Source organism: Lingula anatina, chromosome 2, assembly GCF_051362555.1.
Source record: "Lingula anatina isolate TDL-2025a chromosome 2, LinAna3.0, whole genome shotgun sequence".
NCBI classification, from domain to species: Eukaryota; Metazoa; Brachiopoda; class Lingulata; order Lingulida; family Lingulidae; genus Lingula; species Lingula anatina.
The window spans coordinates 12334676-12356198 of NC_141768.1; the positions used below are offsets into that span (position 1 = coordinate 12334676).

A 21523-nucleotide genomic window follows, 5' to 3' on the forward strand; every position below is an offset into this window, starting at 1 on the left:
GATGTTCTTAGAACCTAGTGGCATGGCGGGTTACTGCAGAGGCCAGCCATGTTTTGTTATAAAAAATCTTTAGGAAAATTCATATTGAAATAATAAAAAGAAATAATAAGTGCTAAAGGAAACATAATGCAGAGAAAAATAATATTTTGCCGGCTTACCGTCCCCATTTTATTCGAAACAGCTTACCCAAAACACACATTTTGAACTGTTGATTCGTATTCTCTTTTAATAAAACTTAAAATCACGCTGTAGTAATTAGCAAAAAATGCATTCTTTACATGTTCTTCTCTTAAGCATATGCGATATGCACATGTAAATATAACTATTAAGGGGGCATACATTTTTTTCATTGTTTTCACAAATGTACAAAACGTTTCCAAATCCCTTCCTAGCGTACCAAAAAGAAATGACCTTTACAGAAATTTGTATCATCATTTGTATTTTTTTCAGAAGCGCACAGAGCTTCCAACACAACACACACACACACACACACACACACACCAACACACACACACACACACACACACACACACACACCAACACACACACACACACACACACACATTCGGTTTGTAGACTTTTGAAAATGATGATAAAAATGGATGGCCCTAAACAATAATAGTAAACTTTGGTTTACGAATACAATTTATTTATTAATCTAATATTGTAACACAAACACGAAACAGCGACGTCAAGATTTCCATTCACACTCTTCGGGCGGTATCACATTAATAATTGCATATGCTTATGTACAAAATCTGATCCACGTGACAGTATACAAGTAAAACACTTACAGTATTGACGATTTTTGTCATAATTCTGCCATATGGCAAAAGAAATGCTCATATTCAGAGGCAGTGTTCACATTGTCAAGTTCACACTAACAACAATGATATGATTGAGTGTAAATATTTTTCCGATATATTATGGAATATAAAACTTATCAGAAGCGTTTTAAATAAATGTGTTTCTTTTACAAGGAAATTCTAGCTCTGTCAGATAAATAAATTTGAATTTTCGTGCTCTAGAAGGAAATTGTTTGTTTAAACAAGTTCAATCATTTGTTTTTCCTTTTCCGCTTTATTTGGAGACATGATGGCGTGTCCATTAGAAACACCGTTTTGTTGGTTCGTTTCGTCTTCTATGATAATTTGTGCTTGACTCTTGTCGACGTCATTTTGGTTATTGTCAACCTCCAAACGATCGACCGTTTTTTCTGACTTATTTTTCTCCTTGTCGTCATCGTCCCGTCCAAATGTGATGTCATCTTTCATCCCGGTGATGTCCCAAACGCGTATTGTGCAGTCATGTGACCCGGTGAAAAGCTTTCCGTCAGCAACCTAGTGGAATATTAAGGTGTCAGTGACTAGTCTAAATTGTGCTTTAGATTGGGTATACGATTACTTTTAACTTATTTGACGTAAAACTATATAATCATTTAGCATATAACAAACGTATTGTCTTCAAACTATTTGCAGCTAATGCACTTCACTGGCAAAGGTATATTAAGAAAGTCTAATTCAACAGAGTTGTTGAGCCTCGGTAATCACAGCAAAATAATGTCATTACTACATACTAGTTACGATGTGCTGCGTAAAATACTCGTAACCAAAGAAACATGATAATAGAGGGTTATTACGCAATCATATTTAATACATATTGGTAATCAAATAATGTCGAGGACTTCATCGGAGGAGATATCCCTCTCTGCCACCATTTTTGATCGTTTTTTATTTGTCATACCGTGAAAATTTCCACATGGGGGCTTGTTGTGTTAATGTCATTTATAAGAGAAGATACCATATACTGATAAACATGGCATCTTATATTTTATAAGATGAGGCCGGGGGTTTGCCCCTGTCAGAATAAAAAATTCTTTTAAATATGATTTGAAGCGTGCATGTGTGCGAGCGAGCGAGCGAGTGCGTGAGTGAAATGCGTCTTTTTATTACAGGTAATTTCCACGTCGTTGCGGGATGCCTACGTTTAGGCACACGCAAAAACAAAGAAATATAGATTAATGTAGCTCAAAAACTAAATCTCCTCAAATGAAGCCTACGTTAGTCTGTGAAAGCACACACACATTACTACAAGTCAGAAAGAGCGAAGAGGCAAATGCTTGAAACCAAAGTAAATACTGAAGAATAAAATACAAAGTTTTGTGTTAGTGCAGAAACACAGTAATCATACTCTCTGGCAAAGGTAAACATTGGCACTTTTGAATGGAGAAAAAAGGATGTGGGACTAGCTTTAATATGTTTCCTAATTCGTATCCCATCTCTAATCCCTTATTCTCAGGGTTCTTCTCATATTTCCTGTAAACTATTCAATTTAAACCCGTAGCCTTCGATTTACTTAGAATGCATTAACATCTCAATTTTCTCAAAACGCTGCAGCAAATAAATAATGCAGTCTTAAATGTAAAATATAAAAAATCATTCGACTGACTTTAATTTAAATATATCAGTATATTTCTAAAAATAAAATATTTATTTAATTTTACAACGTTATTGTCTTCGAAATTGATTGACCGTCAGCAAACGTAACTGTTTTCACATTAAGTGAGGTGGATATCCTGCACACAACGTGAAAACATGTTTATGTACACACGGTAAGCATCTGGAGGGTAAAATAATACGCAGCCGGGGCTTTAACCAGACAATCAACTATTTGCTGTCGTCATGGCCTTTTACAACTTAACTCAAAACCACCGTAATATAGTTTCTCTGTATGGTTCGGTAACAAAGGGACGAGATCGTTACAGAAAACAAAATTAGTGAGTGCACTTTCCATATGGTCATGCGAGGTGCGTTATGAACCCATGCATTTCTGAATTAGTAACGCCATGTCGATTACGCAGCTCGACATTTGGCGGTTACTGCTCGAATTATGCGCGGTTAACGTGCAAGTGCAATGCAACATCACTGGTGCTGTGGAAAACGGATCCAAAAGGGAACAATGACAAAACAGATTAAGGATGAAGACGGGAGGGTGCTAAGAACGTGGCTATCTTCTTAACCGACCTGGATGTACCCACATGTAGCATATCGATTAAAAAGCTTATTTCAACAACTATTCATGTCATTATTTCGTTACATAATGATTATTTTAGGAGATATAATGCGTAAGAGGTTTTCTAAGCCTGATCTTTATACCCTAAAAACTATAATTCCACTACTAATAGGCCGCATTCACATCGAGAAGAGCCGAGGCTCTACAAAACCGAGACCTACATGAAAGAAAAACCGGCTAATCTTTCAATAGTCTCTCCGCCTCTCACACGCCTCCCCATGCGTCGTCCCAATGGAGCCGGGATTCTCGCTAAGGCGCAGACAATGTGATTAGCTTAATTGTCTGGCACGCCCCCTTCGCAAAGCAACATGACCAACATCGGGGACCACAAAGTTTTCCCGACTTTACTTGTTCTCGTACTTTAAGTTACGATGGGGTGTGCCTGACATTTAAGCCACAAAAACTGAATGCAATTTTGTAAGAATCCCCTGGGAGTAAGATCGATCTAGCTGTTATGACAGGGTTATGGGAATGATCCCTTAGATCTAACAAATAAGTAAAATCTTTCATGGTTTGGAGGTTCTAATTAGTTTTGACACTGGTCTGAAGCTTTCTCTGACAAAAACACATATTAAGCTTTATATCTCCTTACGTAACTGTTATGCAATAAATTAAAAATTAATGATATGAAATGAAAAGCTGTTAAAATAATCTTCTTATATTCAGCGTGTTGGTATACCTTAGTCGGTGAAGAAGATAGCCACGATTCTGCCCCCCTCCCCCGTCTACATCCTTAATATTTTCATTCCGATATGAAATGAGGAATGTCATGTCATCAGAGTGCCTTGGACAATTTGTACTTCGAGCATTTAATCGAGATTTTAGTGTAATCTTAGGTTTTTCTCTATAGTTTTTGAAATAGAAAAATAATTTTGGTTTATGACCTTGAGTTCCCCTTCGGATTGTGTGAAGGCGCATGCTTTATCAACAACTCTACCTGTAGGCAGTTAACTGCGAACGTATGACCACGAAATACTCTCTTCATCGTCCCTGATTTGGCATCAAAACATCTGCTTAACGTATCTCCACATCCGGTGAATACTGATATAGCCAAGAATAAAAATAGTTGAAATGTTGAGAAAAAAAGTATAAATGTATAAACCAAGGATTAAAACAACAAAGACACGCGTCACTGGAAATACACAAGTTGTCGTCCCATAAATGCGCCTACCTTTTGCTAACAACACAGGGTTCTTTTTAACGCCTCCTACACCCACCCACACTACTCCCCCCCCCCCCCCCCAAAAAAAAGCGCGTTTTGTAAAGATACCCTAAGTAAGTTAGCGAAGGGGAGACGTGCACATGGTACCAGTTAACAGACGACATTAACCTGCATGCAGTTGGCGCCGGTTTCATGGCCCTTGAACTGACGCTGAACAGACCCGGACTTGGAGTCAAAGCAACGCACAATGCCGTCCCCACATCCGGTGATCACTAAAATAAGATGGGGTTAATAGCAACAGACAATTGCATAGGTTTACATATGAAGCAGTACAGTGAAAATTGGATTTGTCTATCTTATCATTTTTCATTTATTATTTTGTTATTGTCAGCCATCGCTCTCCATGCGTGTCTTGTAAAATATGTATGCTTTTTCACGGCATATATTCTGCCTGCCTGTTTGGTTTTGTTGATTGATATTGATGGTGTAGTTGTTTATTGTTTTGAAATATTGTTTTGTGGAGAGAAAGTATATCATGGTAGCCTAGACAACGTGGTGAAGACTGTGCTCTCCTCTGTAGCGCTGGAGCACGCCTGAAATTACATTATCATATCATAAACATGAAAACAACACGAAACGCTGCGATAGTGTCAATTATCACTAAGGTGAACTTGGCGCTTCATAAATACGACGAGAAAAGGCAATCATTTGTTGCAGTGGGAGAATAAGGTGACCTCTTCTTTTCCTGTGGCGCAAGGAGTAACAATTCCCGTGCTTAACAGCACGCGAGAGCTACATCACCCAATCTAAAGCACAAGACTTGCTTTTTAAATGGATTCGCACTTTTAAAGTTAAGTTCCCAACAATATTTTAAAATGCGTAAATGTACTTAATTTGTAAGGCTATATACATCGTGTACTTCAAATGGGCATAAGTAATAAATACGTAGTTCACAATAAGTGCCAATGCCTTACCAAGTCCTTCATGAAACTTTACACAGCTCACGCTGTGTTTATGTCCTCTGTAGATTCGTGTGCAATCTCCGAATTCTGTCACCCACGCTCGACCTGTCTGGTCTGAGCTTCCGCTATACAACATCTTATTGACAACCTGGAACAACGAATGGTTAATAAAAACACACAATGCAACCGCCTGTACCATTTCTGAAACAAAAGTTACATTCCTAAACTTGACAAATGCAGTTATTAAAATTTGCAAGAAACGCCTTTATCTCTCTTTTAATTATTTTGTAACTATGTTATCTCCTGCAGCGGGTGCACTACGTCTCTGTTCACTGTAATATCTACATACCATATATATAGTCTTCTAATAGTCCCTACAGTCTTTTTTATTTTGGTTTAAGTGGTTTAAGTTGGTGAGTAAAATCAAATTATTAAATGCCTGGGCAACATTCGAAAGACTTTAGTAATAGATATGATGAATCCTTGTAAGAAGTTTTAATCTGACGAGAAATAGCTGAATTGGCAAAAACAAAAATTGTGTCCACGCACCTAACTACCTCTTTGCCACAGAGTTTTTTAAACTACGTGCAGTTTTATTGTTTCACGCTATGAAATAAATTTGTTCAAGTGATACGTTTGGGTATCAACGTGGTAAATACTGTTTAGTTTAATACTTATGTTATCATTTCCTGGATCTGACTACTTCACTTTCAGAAGTGAGAGGTTTCAGTGGTGAAAACAGATATGATGTTCATAAAGCGTAGTGGTTCAACAAAGGAAAATATACTAAAACAAATAATCTCCTAATAATTATTTGCCATCGATTTTCAGCTCATTTATTGATAAAAGAATTGTATTCTATTATCAGCTGAGTAGAAGCAACTTTGATCCAAATGACAATGTCCTTGTTTATTAACATTTTCAAACAATGTTCCTACTGCTGAAAGCTGTGATTGTCCGTATCTACAACACACAGCAGAGCAAAATCAATGAAATGCATTATGGACAGGTAATAAGTTCTCGATTTGCAGTCTGAATACATATAACCACAGCTAGAGCACGCTGCATAACATGATTAGAACACATTCCTTTATTGAGAGAAAGCATGTTAAATTTCAATTTGTAAATAAGCCGTGGGAAAGCAACAAAGAGTTTTTATACATGTATTCGCTGTTATAAATTAAAGAACATTCTGTGGCAGTCCCAGTTTTTTTCAACACTTTTGTTACACTAATGTAGATAATGCATGCCTTTTAAAACGTTTTTTAAAAATGTAATTCATCTTTCATAATTTAAATATATTGGTTTTAGCAAGTCTAAATTTTTGGTATCCGATATGAATGTTCTGCACCTGGCACACAAACTCATATCGTTATGTCCTGTGTTTTTCCTTGAAGCAAAAGTAACAGAATGCATTCTTCCAGCTTTAATGAAAAAATAGAGACATTTCACATTTCTTTTTTGAATGGATGAATTGTGGATGAACATATAAAATGGCACATGTGCGATCAGGGTTACTAACTCAAATGCACGTCAAGGCTTGGTCCCACCCGTCCAATAACGAGTCACACAAGTTTCTCGTCAGTGCAATGAAACAATAACTCCAGTAAAAATCATCATTAATTATCTAGATATTAACTGGAGTACTTACAAAGAAAGGGATATTAATCAAACACCAGGGAATATGTATGGATATCCAATAATGTCGGTGCCATGCTTCGCCAATAAACTCCTACATTGACGTTTGGTATAGGATTCATGCATCCATCTGAATTTTGTGTATAGTTGGTTTCATTTATTTTACCATGGACCCTTGAATGATTGAAAAGTGTATTTTCTGGCTTGTGTATTTCAATTTTTCTCATAGAATTGTCATTCTTGGGATGTCTCCTTGGTTCAGCTATATGGAATTTAACTAAATACATATTGGAATTTAACTAAATACATATTCATATGTAGCTCGCTGGGTTACATTGGGCCAAACTTAAATTAAGCACTAAGCACTCTGTTCTTATATGAGATGTTAGAGAAGCCGTGTTTACGCCTACATTTTAACATACTCAGTATTATTTGAAAAATAAAGGTACATATATCTCAATTCGTTTGGTGACTCATATACCTCCCCTGGGGTGATGGATTGCCCTCATAATCAAAGACATGCACAAGTACATGTATATCTGACGTTCACACACACTCTGCTGTCTGCTCCTTGTAGTAACCTATTATTTTGTTATTAAATAGAAAACATTTAATTGACAACGGAGATGAATGCCTAGAAATTATCAGAACAGAAAAGTTTTCGAATTCTATGAAGTATATTTTTTGCCACAAAAGCCTCATATATGCCACCATACAGGTTCAAATAGCATAACTTAAAGAAATACTAAAGGGCTTCGTTTCACGTTTCCCGAAAAATGATACAATGAACTCTTTGACAAACACTTTGATCCCTTTTATATATGAGTAACGTTTATCTTTCGACAATAATAGAGGTATTGTGGAAAGAAACAACGGCCTATACAATTAACATATGCTTTAAGGTGCAAGTTAATAAGATTGTTCTAAAATATCACCACAAATACCTAATTCAATCGTTATAAAATTTCATCAAAATAAAACAACAGTTACTGTATTAATTAAAGGGTGGACCTCGGCGTATTAATTAAAGGATGGATAAAGGATGATTGTGTGTGATGCGGCTTTATTATCCCTACGTCTAAAGGAAACTGGCTGATTAATGCATAAGACAAACGTGACATAACATAATCCATATGAAGACAATGAATCCGAAAACCCACTATATTCCACTTTGAAAATCAGTTGCTTTAATATAATAATTGTTATTGTTCAAAACCAATCCTTGTGTACTCCTCCAGTACATATTGAAAACCATTTAATGTATATTTTAATATTAAAATATTCAGTCTACAATGACCATCAGGTTGAATCTGGGTCGTAGGTGCAGACGAAAATGAGTCATGCTGTATTCTCTTGGGCTCGTTTTTGTTTCCTGCAGGTGTTTTTAACCATTCTCTGAGTACGTGTACGTGTGTGTGTGTGTAATGTCATTGTTGAAATATGACTTTAAAAAATAAAACAATATGAAAATTATTCCATTCGGCAGTTTACAGTATAGTACCAGTACTCATATCAAGAAAATAAGATTTATACTTGTTTTGAGGACTAAAATGAATCCGTGAAATCGACATGAGTCATGATAGCGTTCAGCGTTGATAATTATCACTGTGTATTGTATTATAAGTCTTATATCATCAGCATTTCAAAACATCTTCTCTGTAACTATAAAGTCTTTGGTTTAAAAATAAAAACAAATCTTATGAGAAAATATTTGAATATCACAGAGGTAGTTGTAGTTACTGTTTACCAAAACTACAGACACGGTATGTCTGACTTTAGTCGGATCTCATTCTTCACGGCAATATGCTCGGTGAAGTTCGGTCGTTTACAAAGCTAATGAAAAACTACGATATTACATTTGCATATTTCAAAGCCACTTGGCCTTTTTTGTATTTGCAACCTGAAGTTTATATGCAGAGAGTACTTTCTTTGTTTGAGGAACCCAGACTAAATAAGGATTACACGTGGCTAAGGCGGGTAGTTCTATTACTAATGTAAGATTAGACTATGGGCTGAGTTACCACTTGTTATAACACAATTATATGATACTTTTACATTACATACATTAAACATGTTTCATAGCTTATTGTACATGTATTTATAGCACAGACTGGAACATATAGAACACCTTTTTGTAAAATGTTAAATCATTCAGACCTACGGTTTTGTCCTATATGCTACAGAAGAACGCTGCTTAATATTTTAGATAGCAGTGCTTACCACCATGCATATGACAGACCCAGCGTGTCCCTCGAACACCTTCATCTGGTCACCCTTAATGATGTTCCAACTGCGGATACTGTGGTCCGTGCTGCCTGTGAACAGCGTCCTGCCGGCGGGATCCGTCGCCATGCACGTAATCGCTCCCGTGTGACCCTGGAAAACCTTCAGCGTCTTCCCCGTCTCAAACGACCAGGACCGAGCAGTGAAGTCTGCAGATCCAGAAAGGAGTATGTCTTTATTTCCGTCCCAATCAAAACTCTCCGGTGTCACGTCTTCCGAATCCGCCGGAATGAAGATTAGGGGGTAAACCCCCTTTTTGTGGCCCGTGAAAACACGTATGCACTCTCCAGTTTCAAAGTCCCAGCATCGAGATGTTCTATCATATGAACTACTGAACACAAAGTCTCCAGTGCAAATCAGACGATTGACCAGCGAGTTGTGGCCGTTAAAAATCATCACACAATCACAAGTGGCAATGTCCCACTTTCGGACGGTTTTATCCGCGCTTCCAGTCAAAACGTAATTGTCCAGTATACAGATGCAATTGATATAGTCCTCATGGCCGGTCAGAATACCAATGCACTGGACTTGCTCAGTCTTTGTGCTCCACAGACGACATGTTTTGTCCTCGCTGCCAGTGGCCAGGACGGAATTATCATCACTGATAGCCATACAGTTAATGCCACCCTCATGATCATCACACGTCTGAAGGTGGTACGTCTTGTTCTTTGGGTTATCCGCTTTGGAGCCGCAACTCCCCATGGTGGTAGTTTAGGTGGGACAAACACTTACTTCACGCCGATTTTACGTTGCCCTCAAAAGTCAGTAAATTTACTAGATATGCGTACACTTATCTGTCCATATTCAAGCTGACTAACTTATGTGCAATTCCAGGACGGCCTACCCAGCACAAGGTGGGTGTCAAATTGTCAGAGGTTCTATCGCCCTTGTTGGTGCCGTGTTGCTCTCTTCTGTGGCTAACTGTGCTGTTTCATTCCTCCTATTCAATACTCATGCAACAACATTCGATCATTTGACATCCTATCCCCACAGAACTATCAATAGTCCTCATGAATATTTGATGTCATGTTGAAACGCGTTCGATTGCCGTGAATATTTAATTCTGCGCACTGTTAAACCGTCTCGCAGATGGCTTGCGCGTTTATACATCAATCTCCTGACTTCTGTCAGTCATCACTTCCGTTAATACAAGTCACATTGAAACATCCCTATTTTCTTTCAGGGGCAAATAAAGTTTATTACAAACTGTCTATTAGCTTCTTTTCATCAACTGGATAGAAAACCATCGGGCCATTTTCGCAAACTGCGTCAGAACAAAGAGATATTGATCTCCATCGATCCTAACTTGTTGCCATTGACGACCAGGTAAATTCTCGTGTAATTTCAGTAAATAAGCGACAATAGGCATATCAATCGACCTGGAACGCTCTTTTGCGAGCTGGGACTGGATTGCTCTTCAGTCGGCCCCTCTGACAATTCCTGATTAATTATCGATATATATTTTATGCCATAATTAGAATTATATTGCTTCATGATATTTGTGAACCGTTCTATTATTATCAATAAATCCAAAATTCTGCCCAAAGTGTTTTCATTATGCGGTCACTGTCAATGTGCAGTCATTGTATTTGAAATAACGGGTAAGATTTCCTAGAGAACGAGGAAAAATCGATTTAAGGAGCATTGTTCACCGCTGTGTAAAGTTTGTTTTGCAAGAAACATACTTCAAGCGGTTATGGATGACAGAGGCCGCGTCTCATTTTTTTGGCACAGGTTGGAAACTGGTATCGGAAGAAAGACTGGGACTCTGGGCTATAAACAGTCACATAAAAAATTCGTATCAAATTAACAACTGTCGAAATTCGTGTAGAGTTTTGTAAACCACGTCAAAAAGAAGAATATCATGCCATTTAACGAATGGTAAATCATCAGTTATCAATAACGAAAAAAGTTTTGTTTTTCAGCTTCTGCTCCTTACGCAGTATGCAATATCCACGGGAATTTTAACACATTTAGGTTCACATATTTACATGTACTAATATTTACAAAAATGAATGTGTTTTTTTATTGTGAATTGTTAGAAGGATGTGCTTACTAAATAAGACGCTTACAAAAGTAGGCCTATATGTACATAAATGTATATACACACAAACAACTTTAATGTAACAAAAAATTATCCATATCTTTGCAAATGGAGCAGGTTTTCGTGGTGGTTTTGAAAAAAAAATTACGTCACTAACGCAATTTCGATTCACTGTTGCCGGTTCACCACTACTGCATTCAGTCTTTGATTTATATGATCTATACTTATTATTTATTTATTATACATGAGATTCATTACAGTTCACATTAAAAAATAATAAATAAAATGGTAAGATTGTAAGATAAGCATCCAGTGTACAAATGTTCCAACCAAGGCCTCAGTATGAAAGGTATTCACGGTGCCCATCTATTTTTCAGGCAATGTTTCTACAGCGGCAGCAGCCGGGCAGTTGAAACCAGTCGATGGCATATTTGTCAGAGATGTCATTATACGTCCCTGGATCCCTCTCGTAGACTGCTGCAAAATATTTGGGATCTTGTATACACTGACAACCCGTGCAGCCCTTGACATGCCTGTAAGAGTGAAATTTCACTAAATACATTTTTGAAAACATTTTCTCACATGTAGTACGGTACCTGAATGTGCTGGGGTGCCAGTGGGCTTTTAACTTAGACACTAACTTATTTCAAGTACACAAATACACATAGTTGAAGTACTTGCAGCTAGGCTGACATTCAGTTGCAACAGCTGACTGTCAAAGTGTGTGTGTGTGTGTGTGTGTGAGAGAGAGAGAGAGAGAGAGAGGAAAGAGAGAGACTAACCCGCACTGTTCGGTCTTGAATACTTGCTGAGCATTTTGCGGGAACTGAGGTAACTTCCGTATGATCGGAGGAATTTGCAGATTGGGGAGTGCCGTCGGAGCTGTATACACCGCAATACTGAAAGAAAAGAAAAAATATTCAAGTTTTGTTTAGATAAGTAACTCAAAGTGAGAGTACAGCTATGTCTTTTCCATGTAACGCATGCAAATTACTACTTCTTACACAACTGACATAAAATCCACATGCCAAAAAATAACCTTACACCTTTATTAATCATCTGGTCAGCCGAAAAAATTATTTTTGGATCGTAATCTTGACCTACAGTCCCTCCAGTTCAAAATGAAACGAAAATATGAAACTGAAGGAAATGATGATACGAAACCCTGTTGTATTGCTTTAAGTTATACTAGTATTTGAAACTATATGCTGGCATTTGGTCGGGTCTATTTGCAATATATGACACGTCTACTCACACAATATGCTTATTAAATAAAATACACCTTTTGTTGTCCGCATATTCACTTCACCATATTCTTTTACGGCGCCGTGTATAATAACTACTTAAATCTGTTATTGAAGAAACAGTTTTATCGCATTTTAGCTGACTGCTATCTCACGTCTTGATATTTTTTTTTTTTTTACAGTTTTATATCAAATTATCTTAAATAGTTTACGTTAAAAGTTACATAGGAAACGAGCTTGGAATTCCTTTAACGCCTATCAATACTACCAGTATCTCACCCAACTCAAAGAAAGGCCACTTGCCAAAGGATGAACCAAATTAATCATCGCTCAGAAAAAAAAACCTTTAAAACTGAATTTTCTTCATATTTCTGGTCGTAAATTTGACCTCTACTTATCCATCTCCCCAGTTAATAAAAGTCCGCCAAACGACGCCTTACTGCTGCATGCGCATTATAATATTTATTTAAAGGGTTTTGGCAAAAACGACCGAGGGTTATAGAAGGAAAGCAGAAAAAAAACCTGTTAAATATCATTTATCGGCAAATATGAAACGATACTCTTTGATATTTCTTTAAGTTATGCTATTTGAAACTGTGCGGTGGCAAATAGTCGAATTAAGTGACAAAGATTTGACAGGTTAAATCGTTTTGGTTGCGCCTTTAGAGGAAACTGCATCGCCTTACGTTTCACAACATCCGTGGTAAACTACCCCCGGTGTAGACCGCCTCCTTCTAGCAGGTTGATTTTGTTCTGGGTTAGGCTTATATGGGAAGTAGTTACACTTCGGCATTGAACAATTAGATGTGGAAACGTTTGCTGGTTTGAGCACTGTTTCTGTCTTGGACTCATTGGCAATTAAATACTGCTGTTCTTCGGGGGTAAAAAAATAACCGGGAAATGTTTTTCTCAGATATTTCACAGTTTCCTGCACGGTGGCATTCTCACCCAGAGCATCAGGTGCTTTTTCTTGCTGCGGCCTGTAAAAAGAGCGAGACATAAGTAGGTATCTATATTCCAAAGAAAAAAATTAATACATGTAACTAAGTCCTATATTAAGAGCGTTTGTAAAAGTTGCGAGAAAGTTTATATGTCCATTTTGGCCTACCGGTTATTCCTGTTCTTCATTTTCTTTCACTGCATTTTCATTATTTTTTCGTCGATTATTTACTGTTTCAGAGAGTAGATTAAAAACTTTGCCTGACGTAAGTATTCCAAAAATGTTATATTTTGATCCTTTGTTTTAATTAACTTAGTGATGGAGGTAGTCTCGGCTTCATACAGAGTAAAATCAGTAAAGCCCCCTTTACACTGGACGGCGTCCTTTCTGCGTCCAGCAGTACGGCCCCTTTTGAGAGTTAAAAAATTATAATACTTTACGGCAGACAACTGGCCGATCATTGAGCATTCATTCTGATACAAAATCGATGCTTGTGCCTCCTTATTAAGACCACAGCGATGCCAAATTTCATGGTCGCAGAAAGGACGCAGAAAGGACGCCGTCCAGTGTAAAGGGGGTATTACATCTTGAGGGCCCCCTGTTGTGCACTAAATGATGAACTTCGTGAAAATTTCAGGGGTAAAAAACAGTTCGAGTATACAACACATCTAGCATATTTCTATTTTACCTTGTTATACCAAGCCAAACCACGATTCCTATACAGGCAATTAAAGCTATAAATAACATCACAGATAGGTAAGCCTGAAATAAGAAAATTTATTTAGCTGGATGAAATATATCATGAGTATGCCATAGCTTTATGATAAGTTAAGTGCTTATGTCGACATATATTAACATTGCAATGCACAAAAAGGCCAATTTATATAATCAAAAAGGGAAAGATACGTCGACTAGTACGTTTGATTAGCAACTTGGAAAAAAATTAAGTCAAAACTTGAAGGCACAGAATGAGCGTTAAATATTAATATACCATAACAAAAACCAAAAAAGATTTACGACCCATAATTATATTTTTAGTTCTAAGTTTCTAGTTTTTGAGAACCTCTCGTAATGGTTCTATAGTGAATTTCAGTCATGATGGTGAAAATTAGAAATTCATTATTATTATTATTTTAAATTTTGCAATATAAATGTCAATAATTCGCACTGCATGCATTGGCATGATTTTGACAGGACACTTTTTTCAATGAACAAACAAATTCTAAAGAAAATAAAAGAAAAAAATGACAGGTATCAAAATTATAGTATGAATCCAAATATTTCCTTTATCAAACGTAAAAGATTATCATAAATGATTAGGCAAAAAAAAAACTAAGTACTTAATTTTTTAACTTACTAGTCTCGACTGTGTACATATTTTAGATGACATCATGAAGCAGCAAGAACTTCTCACTGAAAGATATTTCAAGAACGATCAATAGGCGGTAGAATATGTGAAACACAAGAAAGAATAACAGCTGAAAAACAATGTTTTTTCTTCTAAAATTCAGTGATACCTTAAATTCCATTGTAGATAGGTAGAAAGGAAGACGACTCGAAAGTCTTCTTGCTGGGTTACATCTCATCAAGGCGGGTCATCTTCACAAGGTCTTCATTTGAAACTTAAGGGTCAGGCAATTTTCATTACCACTGCAAGCAATTAGCTTTTACTCAACTCGCCCAAGCTTCATATATTTTGAATATGTTAAAAAACGCTAAAGGGCGTTCATGGTCACTGTGGTGTCCGTTTTATTATTTTAAAAGGTTCTTAACTTGGTTATGCTTTGATAGTTATACAAATTGTCAAGTTCATACTCTATGACCCTGAAGAGTAAATGTCTCTGCGACAGAAAAAGTCGTGAAAAGTATTATCATCATAAATGAATAGAAATAAAAGCCTCACGTCACTAAAACGCAGATGTTTGAAATTAAGAAATAATTAATTTTCCTCTATCTTCTTCGTTCTATCTTTCCCATCTTTCGGTTAACATGTAAAATTGGATTCGGAGATGCTACAGTCATGTTTTCTAAATGATAAGCATTGCTTGTACCAGTACAGAGGGCTTGTTATGTTGTTGACTGCTGAAGTGACTAACATGTTTACGACTTGCAAAACAATGGCCATTATTTCTCATATTACACTGGTCTAGATATTGACGCAAAGTTTATACGGTACTGATGACATGTCTGACCACTGCGAAAATCATGCAACCACAACCACACATTTTTAAGGAAAATGTTAGGCCTACCTTATATAAACATAAGCGAATCGTCGTATTTTATTATTCATATACATGTACATTATTGCAACAGTTTTGGTCTATTTCTCTCTCGGCGAAAAGGGTTTTCAAAGATTATATATGAAATTGTTTTGTCTTTTTAACCCTAACTTCATTTGACTTCGACTTCTAGGTTTATATCAGAAAAAGGAAGGCCAACGGATATGACTGAATTCAGACATCCCATCTTCAGAATGATCTTTGGTCAATTTCTGTAGTTAATTCGATTCTTTTCTGTTTTCTTCGGGAAGACGGACGTTCACATCATGATACATGGAATATGAAAGAATAGGCTAACACTACACCTAGCTCAGGGGGAAACTAAACTACGTACCATATTAAGAAGGAATTGTCACCGAATCGTATATCGAGGTCATTTTATTTGTACCCTTCGCTGCTTCGAGTGTTAGAAAAGTTACACACAGAGCACAAGTTCGCTTACCTATATTTTTAATGGGATCATCAACTGTTGATATTTTCTCCTATATAATATGAACACACCACGTGTACTGCGTGTTATGGATCCGTAGGCTGATTAATGGACGGCACCGTGTATTTGCTTTTAGCACGATTTATATAGAGAGCCTCAAAGTTGCGAAAGACAGGTGTCGTACTGAACCCGGAAATACAAGAGACAAAGGGTCGTATATTTAACAGGATGCAAAGCGGTTCCGCGCTATTCCTCTGGTCTTATTATTTCCAGCACTCGCCTCTGTGTGACGGGTCATTACCCCCCGTAAATGCAGGGTTTACTTGTATTCTGGTACTATTGTATTACGACAACGGCCGGCCTATTAACTTATGCGTCACGGTTTCACTGAAGAAACTAATTTTCGTGCCGCTAATAAACAAATCAAGATTTTAGTTTATAATTTTAGACCCAGAACACGGATCCTAACACTGACACAGATATGTTTATTATATTTGACATATCTTGCAAGATTTTATACTGAAGTTGACAGCTACTTTGAAAAAAAAGGAAATAAACACAATGCACAAGGAAACAGTTCAGGATTTCCAATTAATAGTTCCATTTTGTTTCATTACCAGTGCTTTCCACGAAAGAAAATAATACAGAATGCACATTAGAAGGGGAAACGGACAAAGCAAGTATCACATGACGTGGCCCATAGAAATTACCCCAAATTACAAATTAAAAAAAATACAATTTCCACCAAGAAATTTTATTTATAACAACAAAAATATAACATTTGTCACATGCATGACAAGGAGTCCATGACAACTGAAATAATATCCCAAATGTGTGAACTGATATCCTGTGCTACAATACCAGCCATAACAAGGCATCTGTAACCGACTTGATTTACCGATCCAAGTTGCTGGCATAACGGACCTCCAGAATATCACAGCAAAGCGACCCTTAATTCTGCTATTTCCAGTAAGACACAAATGAACTACAGCGGTTTGTCATTAACTGAAAGTCATCAGTACCATAAGACATTTAATAATCTTTCATAAGAACACCTTCAGGCCCATTGTTGGTCAGCACTCCCTCTGTTCCAACATCTCTTTCTTATATCATTGCATTGCTTACCATGTCTGCTCAGTCAATTTTTAACCTAAAATCTTAAAAAGTTAATTTCTAAAACAAACAAACAAAAAAAAAAACCTTGCCTTCAACGCTGTAGTTTTTTTTTTTCAGAAAAAAATCAGAAGGGTTTTACAGAAACCCTGTCAATTAAAGACAGGTTGTGCAAAATGGATAATGCAGTGTTTTTTCTTCTTTTCTATATTTGTGCACACAATATCCACAAAGCAAGAAAAAATCTGTTTTCAAACAATATAAAGACAATGTAAATGATTAGTATGAGAGTACAAATGAATACATGTAACGACCTACACTGGCTCCATGTTAACATTATGATAGCCACATTATGGGTGGCATTAAGGAGAGAAGACAGAGGCCATCACTGTGGTGCCCAACATCACAACAACATGGACAATTCAGTACCATGTGGAGCATAATGAAATAAGACAAATATGACGCCCAAAGCTAATATTCCAACTGAACAACCACTTTGTATCATGATGTCTCCTGCTTTCTTCAATGCAGTTCAATTTTTTCAATGCTTCACTACTATGGTTGACTACTGTGAGTAAAAGGAACTAACTATATTGTGCAATATACACCTCTGTGTGAGTCAAATAAGCTAGAGATCACTGAATGTCATAACAATCTAATATCAGACATACTGTTCCAACTAAAAATGGCCTCTTCCTTGTGTAAATAGGGTTGCAAAGTCCAACCACAGATTTTTCTCAAATATTTCAGAGCACCATATGTCTTATTCCCATATTCTCCATTCCCCCCCCCCCCCCTTCCTTTCTAAGAGACATACTTGTATTGAGTACATTTTGTAAGAATTTGCTTCCGTGTCATGGTAGAATTTTAAAAAATAAATCCGAAGGTCCTGGGGCTAGGTTGGAGCACAAACTTGAATCCATTGGGGTTATGTGTCTATGTGGCAAACCTCTTGGTCCACATCTTAGCTATCTTATCATGTTCTGGCCTGTTTGTTAGATACTGCTGGGCAATACTTCCCACCAGGGGATCAGCAGGGTTACAGTCAGTTAGGAGAGAGCACACAGACAGGAGCACCTTGGAGACCGTCAGCGCAGGACTCCAGTTGTCTTTCAGTATATCCAGGCAGATAGCACCCTGGCTGTTGATATTGCAATGATAGATGCGAGTCCGGAACGTCACCTGAAACAATGGAGAACTGTGCTGATTACACAACCCTTTGCCCTAAAACAACTACAACTGCCAAATTACCTAACAACATCCTGCTATAAACATCATATTCTTCTCCCAATGTCGAGTGGGTATGTTACCTGTGTGTTGCTTGTGGTCTACTTAATAATACAAGCTGTGCTCATAGAAAAATGCTAACAACTGAATAGAGGCTAGGTTAATTCCTGGAAACTTCTACTATTAATAAAAAAAACGCTTGGTTATTTTGTTACCTTTGGAGGCTTAAAAGGGTAATCTGGAGAAAAATGAAGGTCCAAGAAAAAGACTCCTCCTTCGTATACAGATCCATCTGGACCTAGGATTGTGGCCCCCCATTCATACAAGTTGTCGCCCTTTGGACCAGCACTGAAACAACAAATATATACCATTCATTAGTTGAATCCTTTGTAAAAATGAATCAACAGCTTTAAACATAAATATGCATTTTTTCTTCTGGTGATTCAAAGCATGCCTAGGTCTATCAGAATTCCCAGTCATCCTTTTACTGCCTGTATTGTATAATCAATATTTATGTTAAGATATATATTAAACACAATCTCCTAAAAAGAATCAATATACCCATATGTTCTATTTTTGTCTAAGGTAAATATACCGTAAGTTATTTGAATTATCATAAAAGAAATTCCCAGACACAGGGCATACTTTATTTCACCTCCTCATATCTAGGAATTCTATACAGTGTCAGATCTGTTTTGTTGAAGTTGATATTATATTAAGTGTTTTTTTTTTTACCTTTTATTCTGGAGTTTATGATATATAACAATATTTTCATTTGTCAAGGTTTATAACAATACACCTTTACAGAAAAAAGTTGATTTGAAATTAAAAGAAGTGTAAGGCTAGACCATATCTAGCAAAGTGAAAGTCTTGTTAAAGAAAAGACCCTGTGGAATTGAATATCGTAATTACAAATCTTCAGATTGTGTAACATATGTGTTATGGTGCCAAATATTAAATTTACAGTTTCAGTTTCATTTCTTGATCCTAAGTGCAACTATCAATACAATTCTTAGAGCATTTGTGTTTTGATTTTTTATCTTTAGGCATTTAACAGGCAAAAATACTTAAGAAGCAATTATTTGATAATCTACACTTCTGTAACTTCCTGAAAAACATATTAGTATGTCCTTTTTGTCTTGATGTCACTATATGCACAGTATTTATGACAACATAATGAACCAAATACTGCCAATAAAGCATAGCTGAAGCAACTTAATAGAAAAGTAGACTCTGTTTTAGTGATTTCAAAAAAAGGTGCTCTCCACAGGATTTTCCAACCAAAATGAATTTTCATAGGGTAAATCCAAGCAAATAAAAACAGCAAAAAGGATCAGGATCTCACCAATAGACCATCAGACCCAAGCACCTCCTCATCTGTCAAAAAAGTAATATCCCTGCTCTTGAATTTTACATAGCAATAATAATGTGTTCTCCTGTTCTGACAAATGATGTCAAAGAGGCATGATGCCACATCCTGGATCAGTTTTGCTTTCCTACATTTTTGTCTTGTCAATGAAAAATAACTAGAAATGATTCCTTACCTGCAGTTAGGAGGAGGATCCACTGTTATATCTGCAAGCTCTTTTTGTATTCTGGAAATACAGTGTAAGAATCACCTACATATATATTAATAAATAAATCCCAAATTGAATAGAAAAATTTTAAGACAAAAAAAAAAAAAACCTTAACATAGTTAATTACACAAGTGCATTAAGGACAATAATACTTAAAACAAAAATGTTGGTAAATACTCCCATCTCATTACCTCTTTGCACTTGTGCTCATAGGTTTGCCACCAAACTTAGGTTGTGCATTGTTTTTGCTTTCTTTTTCTCTACTACTGGAGCTGTGTGCAGATCTACTGGTGGAGGCAACTGGTTGGCTACTGCCCCCAGATGGCATAGTGTTGGGGAGATCTGGAATGAGAAAATCTAGTTGTATGTATATAGGAGACAACTGGCTTGTTTTTGTCCCAGATGACGAAATGTTAGAGGAACTTAAACATAAACTATCTGCTGCCTGGCCAACTGAAAGATCTGAACAATGCAAATGTGGCATTTGTCATGTAAGACAACACACTGGTAAAAAAAAAATGTGTGCACAGAAAAAAATCAATCAGGTATTTATCAAGTTTGTATTGTGTAGAACAAGTTAGTTTCTAGGAAACCTGGTTGATTAAATGTTTCTGGATTCAAAACTATCTATGAGAAAGAAGGAAATCTTTATATCATGAACATATAGCATGTTCATTATTCCTACTGTTTTTACTCTCAATACCTATTGATTTGAATCAGGTTCTCTTTGCTCCACCCCTTTCCCTCCCAGTAATTTACTGCAATTTTGTTGAAATAATGGATAATACCAATATGTTTTACAGTCATCAAAACACAATGTGATGCTTTATCAATTATTGGTACTAAGAACATACATTTTCATGCATAAGTTAGGTAATCATTGCACTCTAAAAGTTTTACTTTACGAAACACAAGTTGGAATTGGTTCAATATACTCTTGGTCCATAATTTCTTCTCTTAACATATGGTCAAATTATGGTTTCTGATAAACAATTTGCAAACATATTCACTAAGAAATTGATAAACAACGTCTGGTATTTAAATGGCTTCAGTAGTCAATAATTACCGCTAGTGCAATGGCATTTAAAAATGGAGTCTTTATAGCGGTTTCCATCGTGTTAAACGTAAATACTGTTATTAAACTAAGCACACTCTACATTTGAAATATTTCGTGGCATTTAAACTTAAAAAAAGACTCGAATGCGCAACTTACAGCTGCATATGTGCAGCTGTAAACCAAGACAGTGCAGCACAATGAGACGAATGACGTGGGTTGGGTTTAACGAAATCTTCGATCGTTTTTTGTGAAAATATTCAAATGAACAGGCGTCTGGGTTCTACAGTTTAAGTTATATTGAACATTTCCACCTACTCACCTTTTCTGTATAATTATTCAAGAAGAATGGTATCAGAGACTAAAGTAGTGTGATAAAATTTACGGAATCTGGAACGCCTCAGCTGATGCTCTTTGTCTGATGGAAATGATGACCTTGACCTTGTCCTGACCTGAGCCGCACTCTCCAATCATTATCTTCCGGCAAATTTTAGTTTC

The 21523-nt window shown here is 36.6% G+C and overlaps 3 protein-coding genes across 5 annotated transcripts; all 3 read right to left on the reverse strand.

Annotated features, from left to right (window-relative positions):
• Positions 1-622: 622 nt before the first annotated feature.
• LOC147763406 (WD repeat-containing protein 86-like) lies at positions 623-11062 on the reverse strand. Of its 3 annotated transcripts, none has more exons than XM_087004732.1 (4): positions 9055-11062; positions 5209-5344; positions 4403-4506; positions 623-1340 (listed from the first exon to the last, which is right to left on the reverse strand). In XM_087004732.1, exons 1-4 carry the CDS (start codon positions 9817-9819, stop codon positions 1044-1046), a joined length of 1302 nt encoding a protein of 433 aa, XP_086860858.1. In that variant the 5' UTR covers positions 9820-11062; the 3' UTR covers positions 623-1043. The 3 variants fall into 3 exon arrangements, with proteins under 3 accessions (XP_086860858.1, XP_086860857.1, XP_086860859.1); XM_087004731.1 differs by lacking the exon at positions 4403-4506 and adding an exon at positions 4010-4113 and having other exon boundaries at positions 9055-11060; XM_087004733.1 differs by lacking the exons at positions 4403-4506; positions 5209-5344 and having other exon boundaries at positions 9055-11046.
• A 158-nt stretch (positions 11063-11220) lies between these two features.
• LOC106181375 (uncharacterized) lies at positions 11221-16345 on the reverse strand. Its single transcript, XM_013565743.2, has 6 exons — positions 16067-16345; positions 14703-14758; positions 14034-14107; positions 13092-13385; positions 11944-12060; positions 11221-11694 (listed from the first exon to the last, which is right to left on the reverse strand). Exons 2-6 carry the CDS (start codon positions 14736-14738, stop codon positions 11535-11537), a joined length of 681 nt encoding a protein of 226 aa, XP_013421197.2. The 5' UTR covers positions 14739-14758; positions 16067-16345; the 3' UTR covers positions 11221-11534.
• A 442-nt stretch (positions 16346-16787) lies between these two features.
• LOC106181376 (ubiquitin-conjugating enzyme E2 E2-like) lies at positions 16788-21521 on the reverse strand. Its single transcript, XM_013565744.2, has 5 exons — positions 21348-21521; positions 20163-20313; positions 19939-19989; positions 18610-18742; positions 16788-18349 (listed from the first exon to the last, which is right to left on the reverse strand). Exons 2-5 carry the CDS (start codon positions 20297-20299, stop codon positions 18104-18106), a joined length of 567 nt encoding a protein of 188 aa, XP_013421198.1. The 5' UTR covers positions 20300-20313; positions 21348-21521; the 3' UTR covers positions 16788-18103.
• Positions 21522-21523: the final 2 nt, after the last annotated feature.